The 15,332-nt window shown below is 41.3% G+C and overlaps 1 protein-coding gene across 6 annotated transcripts in view; it reads right to left on the minus strand.

The window, feature by feature from the left end:
* NDRG3 (NDRG family member 3) overlaps positions 1-15,332 on the minus strand; it is a 138,436-nt gene that overhangs the window by 92,521 nt on the left and 30,583 nt on the right. For 5 of the 6 annotated variants that reach the window (XM_076011102.1, XM_076011103.1, XM_076011100.1 and 2 more), the window contains 2 exons: positions 1,213-1,318; positions 40-160 (listed from right to left, as the gene is read on the minus strand). In XM_076011102.1, coding sequence (XP_075867217.1) covers positions 40-160; positions 1,213-1,318 — 227 coding nt within the window. Of the gene's footprint in view, positions 1-39; positions 161-1,212; positions 1,319-8,678; positions 9,019-15,332 lie in introns of those variants that run through there. The other variant, XM_076011101.1, reaches the window with a different exon arrangement.

Here is a 15,332-nt window from a genome sequence, read left to right on the forward strand (position 1 = left end):
GAGTGCATGTCTCTCGGAAGATCTTGCTTGTGGCCTTACCCTGTTGGGAAAGGGGGTGCACCTTCCTGCTGGCCTGGGGCATCCACATGGCAGACAGCAAAGTGCTGTGTGATCTCTTGCATATCCTCAAAGTTAAAGAATGCGTTGAAACAGGATTTATCTACAAGAATAAAAATGCCCATGAGTCACAGTCTCTCTATTTCTCCCCAGTTTTCCCACTACTAAGTCAATGCCATATCACGGTCTTCTTTTACTTCATTTCAACCACCATTCCACTAAAGTGAGGTGTCTTGATTCAAGCTGCCCTAAAGGCTGAGTATGAGACATCTCATATTGAGATATAATTTGCTGATGTTTCTTGGTTTCCAGGTGTTACACAAAAATAATCTTACATCTGTAATTGCTGTAATTTCTCATGCACATCATTCCCCTGTCTAACAAATAGTCTGGCTAAACTGAATGTCTTGAGCTGCTTACATTTACCATGTAGGAATTCTGTCCTGGCACAATTGCTAGGGTGCAGGAAGGGTGTTGCTTCAATTTCTCTTAGAAATTGGTTAAATCACTTCTCATCTAAGTCACCTACAAAAGCTCTAGTATTGAACTGTAGTCTCAAATGCAGGCCATCTCTGATATCCAGACCGTGTAAAAAAAAAAACACATGGATACAGCCTCCATGTGCTTATGGCTAGAGCCAGAATCTTATACTGCCATCTAGAAGAGTACACTTAAAGTCATTGATGACAGGCTGTAGCAAGAATACTTTTATACTAATTCACTGAAAAGCTTATAACAAAGTTCAAAATCTGGATTTTCTAACCTGGATAATGAAAAAGCCAAAGTACAGACTTGAAAAAAACTGATTTCAATTCTACTTTCTTAATCAGTTCATCACATAATCTTCAATCCTTAGCAGATAAGACACAAAGGCAAGATATACTTCCAGTATCTCCCAAAAGACATTCCCCTGCACACTTCTCAGAAACTTTAACTCTGCCGTTAACAAATGTAGCAGCGAGGAGAGAAGGTTATGACAGAGTGGGGAAAGCTTCTGCTTTATTAGAATACTGTCATTTGTTGTTGGTTTCTTTTTTATCTTTTGTTTTTATTTTATTTTTTTTTTTTGGTTCATCCTAGTTTGTCCCCGATTTTTTTTTTAATATACAAAGATTAAGTATGATAAAAAAGGAAGGTGTAAATTGAAATACATACGGTTGAGGCCAATGTCATGGTATGTCAGTATAACTGGTCTATTTCCCTTTGGTAAGCCTCTTATAGTGACGTGGACCATACCATGGGTTGTTTCTATGTCATGTTCCTGTAATAAGAAAACATAAGGTCTCAGCAAAGGCAGAATAAATATTCCAGGTTGCCAAAGTTTCACAATACCCACTCCATCACCATTTCCCACTGGCTAGGGTAGGACACAGTAAAAAAATATAAGCCTACCAGAGAGATACTGTATTATATATAATATTCCTACTTTCTAATTCTTCCAGATAGATTAATACATAGGGAAAAACCATACCTTGTCATCCCCAAAGCTCATGTAAGAGCCCAGGAGGTCAGGGATCTGGTGAAAATAGATTTGCAACTGGCTAAGGAAGGGAGATCAGTAAGTTGGGTTAAGGAGTCAGTTAAGACTTGAGGGAAGAAAAGTTAAGCAGAAGTTGCTGGGTAAAAAGTCTTCAGAGCCTATAAACACATGTTCAGCTACCGATAATTTCAGTAGGCACCTATGAGTGTCTCTGCCTAGGATCTCTCTTCTTTCCAGATAGCCAGCAGTAGCTCTTGGCCACCATGATTGTAGACTATAACTTATAGCCACAGCTTATTGGAGTCGGGTAGGTATCTTGCTCATCCCTCGCTAGCAATCTGTAATTGGTACTAAGAGATTTCATCCTAAACTTGGTTCTTCTCTTGAAAACAGAAGCATGGAGCTTTTAGTAGACATTTCCACTACTCTAATTCCTGGTTCTAGTTGTGTGTGTTCTTAAGTTCTGAGACATCTATGGTTTACCTGAGGTGTAAGCTATATTGGGTGGTTTGTTCCCTACACCCCAAAGGATACTAACCAAGGCAATGAATAAAGTTTAGATATAGTCAAAGTAAAGCTCAGGAACCGAATAAGCAGAAACAGGATACAATCAGAGCTGCTGGGAGTGGCTGTAGCATTAAGAGTAGTGGAGTAGAAAAGAAAGGGACTGTAGAAAAGGTAGCTGAGATTTATCCTAGTCCTTTTCAACTTTTATATTTCTCAAAATTAAAAAACTACCACACCTAGCCTAGGGAATTTCTGCTGATGGAGTCTGTACCAATCTCCTAAAGTCTTACATTAGATAAGACAAGATCAACTCTCTGTAGATAATAAACCCAACAAAGTCAAAGGGCTTCTAATTTAATTTCCTACCTAATAATGAACCCTATCAGAGTTTTAGTTTCTTTCCTGATGTGGGACCCAGAAGACAATCTTAGGCTAATTGGACATTAGCATATCTCAAATTACAGGCCCCAGGCAGGAGCAGATAGATATTGCTATCAAATCAAACAATGTGTGACTCAGTATTTCTGTTATCATGTATTACTACTACCTCCCATTCAAGCTTATTCAAAGGCTTAAAAAGGAAAGAAATGAAGATTAGAATGAAACACTGTGAAGTAGCTATGGAATACAGTATAAGGTTTGGATAGGAGGAATACCCTATTACTATATGAATGTTTCTTTTTCTTTTTTTTTTGAGACAGAGTCTCGCTTTGTTGCTCAGGCTAGAGTGAGTGCTGTGGCGTCAACCTAGCTCACAGCAATCTCAAACTCTTGGGCTCAAGCAATCCTTCTGCCTCAGCCTCCTGAGTAGCTGGGACTACAGGCATGTGCCACCAGGCTAATTTTTTCTATATACATTAGTTGGTCAATTAATTTCTTTCTATTTATAGTAGAGACAGGATCTCGCTCTTACTCAGGCTGGTTTCGAACTCCTGACCTCGAGCAATCCACCTGCCTCGGCCTCCCAAAGTGCTGGGATTACAGGCCTGAGCCACCAAACCTGGCCTGAATGTTTCTCTTATAGTAATGTTAGACTTATTTATTGAGAGACCCACCCCCAGTTTCATTTGTTAAACATTTATTTCCTGAACACCTATTACATGCCAGATCATTCAGTTTTATTCCCTGGACTGAGCTCTAGGGACAAAACAGTAAACCAGAGAGGTGTGACCACAGCCTTAACACAGAGTATATTCTACATAGGGAGGCAGACAATAAACACGTTAAAAAGCCAACTGAAAATAATGGCTTGTGAGCTGGGCACAGTGTCTCACGCCTGTAATCCCAGCACTCTGGGAGGCCAAGGCGGGTAGATATACTCAAGGTCAGGAGTTCGAGACCAGCCTGAGCAAGAGCGAGACCCCGTCTCTACTATAAATAGAAAGAAATTAATTGGCCAACTAAACATATATAGAAAAAAATTAGCCGGGCATGGTGGCACATGCCTGTAGTCCCAGCTACTTGGGAGCTGAGGCAGAAGGATTGCTTGAGTCCAGGAGTTTGAGGTTGCTGTGAGTTAGGCTGATGCCACAGCACTCTAGCCAGGGCAACAAAGTAAGACTCTGTCTCAAAAAATAAAAAAATACAATGGCTTGTGATAAGTGCTATGAAAGAAATAAATAGGGTGCTATGATAGCAAATTAAGAAGAAATACACGAACTTCACTACACAGCCAAGAAAGTACAAATTAAATTCAATGAGATACTATTTCATACACATCAGAATGGCAAATATTTAAAGGCAAATAATACCAAGTGTTGGCCAGGATATAGAAACATAACAAGTCACTTATATTTCTGGTAGGCATTTAAACTAGAACAACTACCTGGAGAAAAATTTGGGATTTTGTGATAAAGTTAAGAAGTGGCTATCCTACAGCAATTTTACTTTCAGGTATAGTCTAAAGAAATTCTCAAACATAGTCACACACACACAAAAGACATGCATAAAGACAAATAATTGTTGTGGGAGTTAGGGGTACCAATCCCCTTCCACAGTTGAAAATCTTGACTTTAATTCCCCAAAACTTAACTAATAGCCTACTGTTCACCAGAAGCCTTACTGATAACAAACAGCTGATTGACACATATTTTATATATGTATTATATACTATAGTCTTACAATAAAGTAACCTTAAGGAAATGTTATTAAGAAATCACAAGGAAGAGAAAATATATTTACTACTTATTTAGTGGAAGTAGGTCTTTATCTGCATTATCTTCACATTGAGTAGGCTGAAGAGGAGGGCCTGGTCTTCCTGTCTCAGGGCTAGCAGAGGCAGAGGAGGTGGAAAAGAAGACAGGACAGGCAGGCATATTTGGTGTAACTTCATGGAAATACATCATAACTTTTGTCATTTTTACTTTATTTTTCTAAAAATGTTTCTACAGGTATTTAATATCAACCCATCTTCCACCCAACTGCTTTAATTTCCATGCCCATATCACAGAAGAGTCCATGTCGTAAAAGTCACAAGCAGTCTTGAATAATCAGAACCAGATTATCTAATGTCAGTTTGTTTTCCCGCACCGCTGCTTCCCTGTCTTCTTCCTCATCATCTGGCACTGGAGTGGAAGTACTCATCTCCACCAAGTCATCTTCTATTACTTTCTCTGGTGTGGTGTATATTTAGCTCTTGAATTACTCCCAGATCCATATCTTAAAACCCTTTGTACACAACCCCCACCCCACCTGTTTTGCCATATGAACAATTTCTTCCAAAAGCCTTGATCGGCTCTGTCATAAATCTAGTGAAGTCACACAAAACATCTGGATACAGTTTTCTCCAGCAGGAATTTATTGTTTCAGGCTTGATGACTTTGACAGCTTTTTGTGTAACAATGATGGCACCTTAGCGATGTAATCCTTCCAGACTTTCATGATGTTCTACGGGGTTCTCTTCCACAGCGTTGGCAATTATTTCCATAGAGTATCTGATGTGATGAAACTTAAAGGTCCATATGACCCCCCAGATCTAGAGGGTGAACTATATCTAGAGGTTGAACATTGTGTCTGGGGACAAGCAGACCACTTTGATGCCTTCAGTGTTGAACTCATGGGGTCCTGGGTGGCCAGAACCAATACTGAAAGATCTTTAAAGGCAGTCCCTTTCTGGCAAGGTACATCCTGACTCCAGGGACAAAGCATCAATGGAACCAATCCAGAAAAAGGATTCTCATTGGTTTTTGTTGTTGTTGTTGTTTTGAGACAGAGTTTCGCTTTCTTGCCTAGGCTAGAGTGAGTGCCATGGCGTCAGCCTAGCTCACAGCAACCTCAAACTCCTGGGCTCAAGCGATCCTCCTGCCTCAGCCTCCCGAGTAGCTGGGACTACAGGCACAAGCCACCATGCCCGGCTGATTTTTATATATATATATGTTAGTTGGCCAATTAATTTCTTTCTATTTTTATGGTAGAGACGGGGTCTCGCTCAGGCTGGTTTTGAACTCCTGACCTTGAGCAATCCACCTGCCTCGGCCTCTCAGAGTGCTAGGATTACAGGCGTGAGCCACCTCGCCCGGCGGATTCTCATTGTTAAGGTCTTCTTTTCGTACAACCAAAAGACTGGCAGCTGGTGTTTATCTTTTCCCTGTAAGGCTTGGGGTTGGCAGCTGTATAGATAAGGGCAATCTTCATCATAAATCTGACAAAACAGTAGAGTCAGCCTAACCCTTCCTGCCTTAAATCCTGGTGCTTGCTTCTCTTCCTTACCAATACATATCCTTTGTGGCATTTTCTTCCCAGAACAGGGCCCATTTGTTTGCATCAAAACCTGTTCAGGCAGATATCCTTTCTCCTCAATGATTTTCTTAATAGTGTCTGGGAACTCATCTGCTGCTTCTTAGGTGGCAGTAGCTGCTTCTCCTGTTATCTTCGCATTTTTTAAAAGCCAAATCTCTTCCCCAAATTACCAAACCATCCTTTGCTGGCATTAAATTCTCCAGTTATAGATCCTTAACCTTCCTTTTGCTTTAAGTTGTCATATAATGACTTTGCTTTTTCTTGAATCACATTAGAACCTATAGGTATGCCTTTCTTTCAGCAAGCCTGCACCCACATAAAAGCTGTATCTTGAATACGAAATAAAAACTTATTTTGGGCTGGGTGCAGTGTCTCATGCCTGTAGTCCTAGCACTCTGGCAGGCTTAGGCAGGAAGACTGCTTGAGCTCAGGAGTTTTAGGCCAGCGTGAGCATGAGCGAGACCCTGTCTTTCCTAAAAATAGAAAACTTAGCCAGTCATCATGGTGTGCATCTGTAGTCTCAGCTACTCTGGAGGCTAAGGCAGGAGGATCCCTTGAGCGTAGGAGTTTGAGGTTGCTGTGTGCTAAGATGATGCCACTGCACCACTCTACCCAGGGCAACAGAGTAAGACTGTCTCAAAAAAAAATGTATTTTGAAAAAAGTACAAGGTTTTTGTACCTGTTGGCATAGCTATAGTGACAGCTTCATAAATTTGCTTGACTTTTTTTTTTTTGACACAGTCTTAGTATATTGCCCGGGCTATGAGTGCCGTGGCGTCAGCCAACTCACAGCAATCTCAAACTCCTGGGCTCAAGCAATTCTACTGTTTCAGCCTCTGGAATAGCTGGGACTACACACACGCTTTAGCATGCCTGGCTAATTTTTTTCTATATATTTTTAGTTGTACGGCTAATTTCTTTCTATTTTTAGTAGAGACGGGGATTTCACTCTTTCTCAGGCTGGTCTCGAACTCCTGACCCGGAGTGATCTTCCTACCTCGGCCTCCCAGAGTGCCGGGATTACAGGCATGAGCCACCAACCACCACCAGCTGCCTTTTTTTTTTTTTTTAAGATGGTCTTTACACTGGATTCATTTATCTTGAGATGGTGGGCAACCAGAGCTACAGACCTCAATTTTACAGTACTTATCAAGCAACTCAACTTTTTCTTATCATGCCAGGACTCTTTTCTGCTTCTTGGGAGCACTTCCAGCATCACTAGTGACACTTTGGTGTTTGGGTTTTTTCCCCCTGGAGAGAGGGTCTCGTTCTGTCACCCAATCTGGAGTGCAGTGGCACAGTCACAAGTCACTGTAACTTCGAACTCCCGGGGTCAAATGATCCTCCGGAGTTTGTATGGATCCCATGGTATTAGTCAAGGTTTATGGTATTGCACTAAACCCGATGAAAGATATGCAAGAACCTCAAGACATCACTTTTACTGTTTTACACAATTTACTGGAGAGACAAACTGCTCACACAGACATGATTACTGTCACTTGGCATTTTAAACATATACTCACAAATATTTGAGTTCATCACAATAGCTACAGTAGGTGGATACAAAATTATTACAATAGTACGGTATGTGCTACAGTTAATTTTATGCAATCATGATCTAATGCTGCAAGTTTATGTTTGTTTCCATTTCTCTGAACTGTAAATGGTGTCATGTGTTTATGTACATCAGTTTTCACTTTTTATAATGTATTTGTGTATATTTAATGGTAGTAAGTGATAGAATACATTAGTGTCTACATGTATTTTATGTATTATTCATGACATAGCTTTTACATTTTTTTTTCTGATATTCCTAGGCTATGTGGTTTGTGTGTGAGTTTTTCAAATTGTTACAAATCTTCAAAAACCTGTCCAATATATTTACTGAAAAAAAGCCACATATAAATGGATCCATGCAGTTCAAGCCTTGGTGTTCAAGGGTCAACTATACATTGCAGTCTTCTTTATAAATAAAAAAAATTAGAAACATTATAAATATTCTTCAATGGGGAACTTGATCAATGAATTATGATTTATCAACATAATGAAATACAGATAAAAATGGATGAGCTAGAACTATAAGCATTAGTACACAGAGAAAAATCTTGAAAAAACACTATAGATTGTATATATTTACATCTATATTTAAAGTACAAAAACTTGGGGGGAAAGGAATATACACTACCTTTAGGACTTTGTTTCCTTCTGGGAGGGGATAGATTATGAAAGAGAACTTAAGGAGTCTTCAGTATCTCTCATGTTTTGATTCTTGAAAGAACGAAAGAATGAAGAGGGGGGAAGGGGAGAAGACAGTGTCTACCATACGAGTGACACTATAGATGAACCCAAGTGGAAAACTGTCCAACAACTTGTCACCTTGACAATCTGGTTGCTGTGGCTGGCCTTCTGTCATACCCAAACCTTCAGCACACTCCTGCTTGAATAGTCCAGCTTGGCCTCAACTGTGCTACTGAGAACTGAAAGAATCCACCAGTTTGCACTTTGGCCCTAAGAGTAGCAAGACCTCCCCAAGGCCAGGCAAGTAATTGATAGTGACGGGTAGGGAGATAGTGAGCTGCTAGGGAAGGTCAGGAGGATGATGAAATGAAAGGTACTGCTTTGTCATCAATCCATAATCTGGATGAAATTCAGAGTTAACATTGGCTCCTTACAAAATCACAACTCTTTAGGGAGATAACAGACTCTGCCATCCCGTAACATGCCCTCAAATCACGTAATAACCAAAGTATCAAAGGACTAAGAGTCCTAGGTCCTATTTGTTGCTCTATATGGAGCAGCCCTTGGTTGTCAATGTCTCATAAAGTTCTCCATTTTCAAAGCATATGAATTTAAATGTTCTTAGCAGAATAAAGAAAAAAAGAAAGGAGGCACTCACTTTCATGGGGATTTGCATGCACACCTTTGGTGACCTTGTCGATGAACATCTTGAAACAGGCTCCATCTGGAGATGAGTGTACAGAGAGAAACCCTGGCTACAGAGATGATTCAATGGTCAGGCCACTGCAGGGAGTCACGTGTGCTGCCACCTTTCCGCTTTAGCCAACTATCATCTGTTTTATAGGCTCTTTCTCCAGTGACCTCACGCCCCACCCCAGCATTCTAGAGAGTGACCACACAATGAGAGGTGTGCTCAAAGGGAGCATCGGACAGGCTCCGGTCATAGCTCTTTCCCAGCCCTCTCTGATTACTGACCATCTTCAAGTCTCTGTATTCCCTGAAGATGATCCCCTCCCCCCTTCATTCTCCAGGCTTATAAAACAACCTGAAATCATAAAGATCCTGGACCTACTTCTCTACCTGGAGTGCTTTTCCCACCTGACAAAAGATGTAGTCTTAATCAGAAAGCCTTTTTAAGAATTTAAGAGTTTAGTATATTAACATTATTTGATAATTAACTTTCACCTTTTTCTTGCGTCTTCTCCTTTCAGCTAAATGTGCTGTCACCAGGATGACACTATCACCTAACTTGTCCTATACCTCTAAATTTACTAAATGATGATCACATCATGCCTGTTACTACTTCTTCCCTTCCCTAGTCAGTCTGAAATAGTTTAGGTACATGCATATGACAGCATACTCTAGGAAATGTCAACATTTTTATTAGTATGAAATTTCCTGTTTCCAATGAGAAGGCTACTGTATGAGCCTTGAGTATAGTTTTGTTATTCTATAGGAATTTTTGATATAACATCCCTACTTCCTTACCCCTGTGTAGAGGTATAAAGTTCATTTGCATTATACAAACTTCATCAATCCCATAGTAAAAGAATCTGCCTCTACCCATCACTCAGCCTCCTGCCTACCAGTGGATCACATTTTCTTTTTCACACTTCCATAATGTATTTTCCCTGACTTTAGCATCAACTCTCTCCCCTCTTACCTCTCACAGATTTCTGCCTACTTCAATCAACACTTTAAGACATCTTTCACTTTTCAAGCACTCTTAACTCTCAGCCTTCTCACAATCATGCCCTTCATCTGAAAGCTTCTTTTGCAATGTGTCAACCTAAAATCTGTCTTTTCTTCCTTTAAAGCCAACTCCAATATTTTCTTCACATAGCCTTAGTTAACAATGAAAGAGAGCAAATGACTCTTTAACCTCCACACAACAGCTCAGAATACTAAAGAACAAGGACTCTCTAGGGAAAGTCTTCCCCTGGACTTTCCCCCTAGAGCTACAGGTAAAACTCTTCTCTTAGCATTGAGGCCACTAAACTGAAAGGGTGTGGGTTTCGGGCATTTGGCAGCCATCATACATGTGATGTGACACAGCTTGCCAGAGACATAAACCCTCTAGTGACAGGAGAAAGGGAACTGAGACAAGGGGTAGTAAAAAAAAAAAGGACTTCAGGCAGGGCGCGGTGGCTCACGCCTGTAATCCCAGCACTCTGGGAGGCTGAGGCGGGCGGATTGCTCGACGTCAGGAGTTCAAAACCAGCCTTAGCAAGAGCGAGACCCCGTCTCTACTATAAATAGAAAGAAATTAATTGGCCAACTAATATATATATAGGAAAAAATTAGCCAGGCATGGTGGCGCATGCCTGTAGTCCCAGCTACATGGGAGGCTGAGGCAGCAGGATTGCTTGAGCCCAGGAGTTTGAGGTTGCTGTGAGCTAGGTTGGTTGACACCACGGCACTCACTCTAGCCTGGGCAACAAAGTGTGACTCTGTCTCAAAAAAAGAAGAAGAGGAGGGGGAGGGGGAGGGGGAGGGGAAGAGGAGGGGGAAGGAGAGGGGGAGGGGGAGGGGGAGGGGAAGGAGAAAGGAGAGGAGAAAGGAGAGGAGAGGAAAGGAAAAAGGAAAGGAAAGGAAAAAGGAAAGGAAAGGAAAAAGGAGAGGAGAGGAGAGGAGAGGAGAGGAGAGGAGAGGAGAGGAGAGGAGAGGAGAGGAGAGGAGAGGAGAGGAGAAAGGAAAGGAAAGGAAAAAGGAAAGGAAAAAGGAAAGGAAAGGAAAAAGGAAAGGAAAGGAAAAAGGAAAGGAAAGGAAAAAGGAAAGGAAAGGAAAAGGAAAAGGAAAAGGAAAGGAAAGGAAAGGAAAGGAAAGGAAAGGAAAGGAAAGGAAAGGAAAGGAAGCAAGCCAGCCATAAAAAAAAAAAAAAGGACTTCAGCATTTTCTACAAGGTTCTTTTTGTTTTCCCCCAAATAAGAATAAAGTCACCTACATCCTTAGAACTATATACAATTAACAATTTCACCCTACCCCCAAAGAATAATAACAAAATCAAACCAGAAGTTGGGGGGAGGAATTTCAAGGAGACGATCTCAAGAAACAATGGCCATCCATGAGAAACGAAAAGCACAAGGCAGAAGTGGTGGAGATCAGCATAATCCCAGTGTTCCTGGGGTGGGGTGGGTAGGTAAAGGGAAGTAGCAGATATGAGGCTGCAAGGTAGATAGGGCCTTATTCCAGGCAGCCTTCAAGGCCAGAGGAGGAGCATGAAGTTGATTCAAGCTCTCTAACACAGATTGTGGTTCACCCCAGCTTTTCCCAAACATCTGTGTTGAGGAAACGTTCAGGATATTTATTTCACTTAATTCCGACTTTGTAACAACGCTCATTCACCAACTGATCGCTCATTCACCAACTGATCGCTCATTCACCAACTGATCGGTAAGAGTTTAAAACTGTTCAAGGCCGGGCGCGGTGGCTCACGCCTGTAATCCTAGCACTCTGGGAGGCCGAGGCAGGTGGATTGCTCGAGGTCAGGAGTTCGAAACCAGCCTGAGCAAGAGCGAGACCCCGTCTCTACTATAAATAGAAAGAAATTAATTGGCCAACTAATACATATAGAAAAAATTAGCCGGGCATGGTGGCGCATGCCTGTAGTCCCAGCTACTCGGGAGGCTGAGGCAGCAGGATTGCTTGAGCCCAGGAGTTTGAGGTTGCTGTGAGCTAGGCTGCCGCCATGGCACTCACTCTAGCCTGGGCAACAAAGTGAGACTCTGTCTCAAAAAAAAAAATAAAATAAAATAAAATAAAACTGTTTAAACCCCTTTGAAGACGTAGTCACATACATATATGTGAATTGTCATACTAAAATCAGTCCCTCACAGTTGGGTTCTATAAATCAGTCCTCTAAAGAGCAACTGCAATTAAATAGCTAGCATAAAATTATTTAGTCTTTAGCCATGTCTGGATTATCACAGAAGCAAGAACTCCACCCATTATCAACCTCTTCTATGGGAATGATATATCCTGGCAAACAGCAGCTTTTCACTGTCCAATATATACTTATTGCATACTCCTATGGTGGAAATAGAAGGCAATTTGACAAGATATGCCAAGAGCCTTAAATATGCTCATTCCAAGAATCCAGCTAAGAAAATACTCCAAAGTGTGAATAAAATTTATGCACAAAAATATTCACAGAAGTGAAAAAAGAAAAATTATATATATATATATATATATATTTTTTTTTTTTTAAGAGACAGGGTCTTGTTCTGTCACCCAGGCTGGAGTGCAGTGGCAAGATCATTGCTCACTGCAGCCTCAAACTACTGGACTCAAGTGAGCCTCCCGCCTCAGTCTCCTGAGTAGCTGAGATTACAGGCATGAGCCACCATGGGCAGTATATTTTTTTTTTCTTTTTTTTTTTAAGGAACCAAGTTTTCTGCTAAGCAGTATATTTTTATAAGTTTTAAAATGACATGGAAATGAGAATGTTTTCTAATATTAAGTCAGAAAAGGGGATACCAAATTGCATACCTAATATGACAGCCATATAAGTAAAAATTGCCTTTGTATAAGAATTAAAAATATATAGGGTCAGGTGCAGTGGCTCTGACCTATAATACTAGCACTCTGGGAGGCCAAGGGGGGAGGACTGCTTGAGTTCAGGAGTTGGGGACCATCCTCAGCAAGAGGCAAACTCTGTCTCTACTAAATATAGAAAAATAACCCAGGAATGGTGGTGCACACCTGTAGTCCCAGCTACTCAGGAGGCTGAGGGAGAAGGATGATTTGAGTCTAGAAATCTGAGGTTGCAGTAAGCTGTGATGATGCCATTGTACACTACCTGGGGTATCAGAGTGAGAGTGTCTCAAAAATAAATAAATAAATAAATATATGTGTGTGTGTGATATGTAACATATGTACACATACACATCAACACCAAACATATTAACATAATTGACCTTGGGGTTATAAAATTATGAATTTCTCCTAGCTGCTTCACAATTCTCTATGCTTTCTAAACATTGAACTATACGCATGCACTTTTTTTTTTTTTTTTTTGAGACAGGGTAACCTCCAACTCCTAGGCTTAAGCAATCCTCTCCGTTCAGCCTCCTGAGTAGCTAGGACTCTAGGTACACACCACCATGCCCAACTAATTTTGTTATTTTTTGGAGAGCCAGAGTTGTACTAGTAACCCAGGCTGGTCTTGAACTCCTGGCCTCAATCAACCCTCCCACATCAGCCTCCAAAAGTGCTGAGATTACATATATAAGCCACTCTACCCAGTTCAGCACGTGCACTCTTGATAACGAGAATATAAAGGAAAAAATTGGAAAGAAATGTAATAAAATATAGTTATCTCTAGGTAGTGGGATTATAGATGATCTTTATTTATATGCTTTTCTGAACTTTCTAAATTTGTTTCTGATTATACACAAAATAAGTGTCATCATTTTTTTTTTTTTGAGACAGAGTCTCGCTTGTTGCCCAGGCTACAGTGAGTGCCGTGGCGTCAGCCTAGCTCACAGCAACCTCAAACTCCTGGGCTCAAGCGATCCTAATGCCTCAGCCTCCCGAGTAGCTGGGACTACAGGCATGAGCCACCATGCCTGGCTAATTTTTTCTATATATGGCCAATTGGCCATATTAATATCTTTCTATTTATAGTAGAGACAGGGTCTCGCTCTTGCTCAGGCTGGTTTCGAACTCCTGACCTCGAGCAATCTGCCCTCCTCTCCTATTACCTGTTGCTAGACTCCTGATCCAGGTTCCCCTTATCTCCAGAACATCACATACACTTTTTTTTTTTCTGAGTCTTACTCTTTGCCCCAGGCTAGAGTGCCATGGCATCAGCCTAGCTACAGCAACCTGAAACTTTTGGCTCAAGTGATCCTCCTGTCTCAGTCTCCCAAGTAGGTAGGAGTACAGGCAAGTACAGGACGGACTCCCACAATGCTAGGCTTACAGGTGTGAGCCACTGCACCCAGCCCATCACATAAACCTTTTTTTTTTTTGGACAGAGTCTCGCTTTGTTGCCCAGGCTAGAGTGAGTGCCGTGGCATCAGCCTGGCTCACAGCAACCTCAATCTCCTGGACTCAAGCGATCCTATTGCCTCAGCCTCCCAAGTAGCTGGGACTACAGGCATGCACCACCATGCCCAGCTAATTTTTTGTATATATATTTTTAGTTAGTCAATTAATTTCTTTCTATTTTTGGCAGAGACGAGGTCTTGCTCAGGCTGGTTTCGAACTCCTGACCTCGAGCTATCCGCCTGCCTCGGCCTCCCACAGTGCTAGGATTGCAGGCGTGAGCCACTGCACCTGGCCTTGACTTTTCTAATTTTTCATTTATCAAAATAAAATTGTGAACATTTAAAGATAACGTAATGAAAACATATATGTATATGTTACCTATTCTGATTTACATTACAAGTAAAGCTGCCTGTAAAGTAAAACAAGCTTTCAGTGCTTTAAAGCTTTCCCCATCACACAAGAGCAAAACGGGTTCGTCGTCAATGCACAGCACAAACTATCATGCGGACTATGAGTACTGGCTGTGGGCAAGGTTTCACAGTCGGTGAGTGCAGTACCAAGTGGTAAGGACAACTCAACTCATCACAACATCTGAGCTCTGGACATGGACAGGTGGGAAAGAATAGGCAACAGATTCAGGATGAATGGGGTTTTTTAATCCATTCAATGGCAAGTTATGAAGCCTGATTTTTAATTTTCTCACCCGTAAAACAGAGATAATAAAAAACATTTTGTGGCAAGGCATGGTGGCTCACGCCTGTAATCCTAGCACTCTGGGAGGCCGAGGCGGGTGGATTGCTCGAGGTCAGGAGTTCAAAACCAGCCTGAGCGAGACCTCATCTCTACTAAAAATAGAAAGAAATTAATTGACCAACTAAAAATATATATACAAAAAATTAGTTGGGCATGGTGGTGCATGCCTGTAGTCCCAGCTACTCGGGAGGCTGAGGCAGTGGGATCGCTTGAGCCTAGGAGATTGAGGTTGCTGTGAGCTAGGCTGATGCCATGGCACTCACTCCAGCCGGGGCAACAAAGTGAGATGCTGTCTCAAAAAAAAAAAAAAACACATTTTGTGATATTGCTGCAAAAATTGGACGTAATATATGTTTAGCAGATACCCTACAATAGGCACCCATAAATGATGATGATATAACTGGTTTGCCTATAAGACAGATATTAGTTCTCCCTTTTGATGCTAATGTTATAGAGATTCCACTATACTTAACATAAAATGCATATTTGAATATAACTATTTACCTGTGGGTATAGAGATTGGCTGAATACTGGATGTAAGGAAGTTGTTTCCCTTTCCTGCTAGTAC

This window comes from Microcebus murinus, chromosome 16 (assembly GCF_040939455.1).
Source record: "Microcebus murinus isolate Inina chromosome 16, M.murinus_Inina_mat1.0, whole genome shotgun sequence".
In the NCBI taxonomy this organism is placed as follows: Eukaryota; Metazoa; Chordata; class Mammalia; order Primates; family Cheirogaleidae; genus Microcebus; species Microcebus murinus.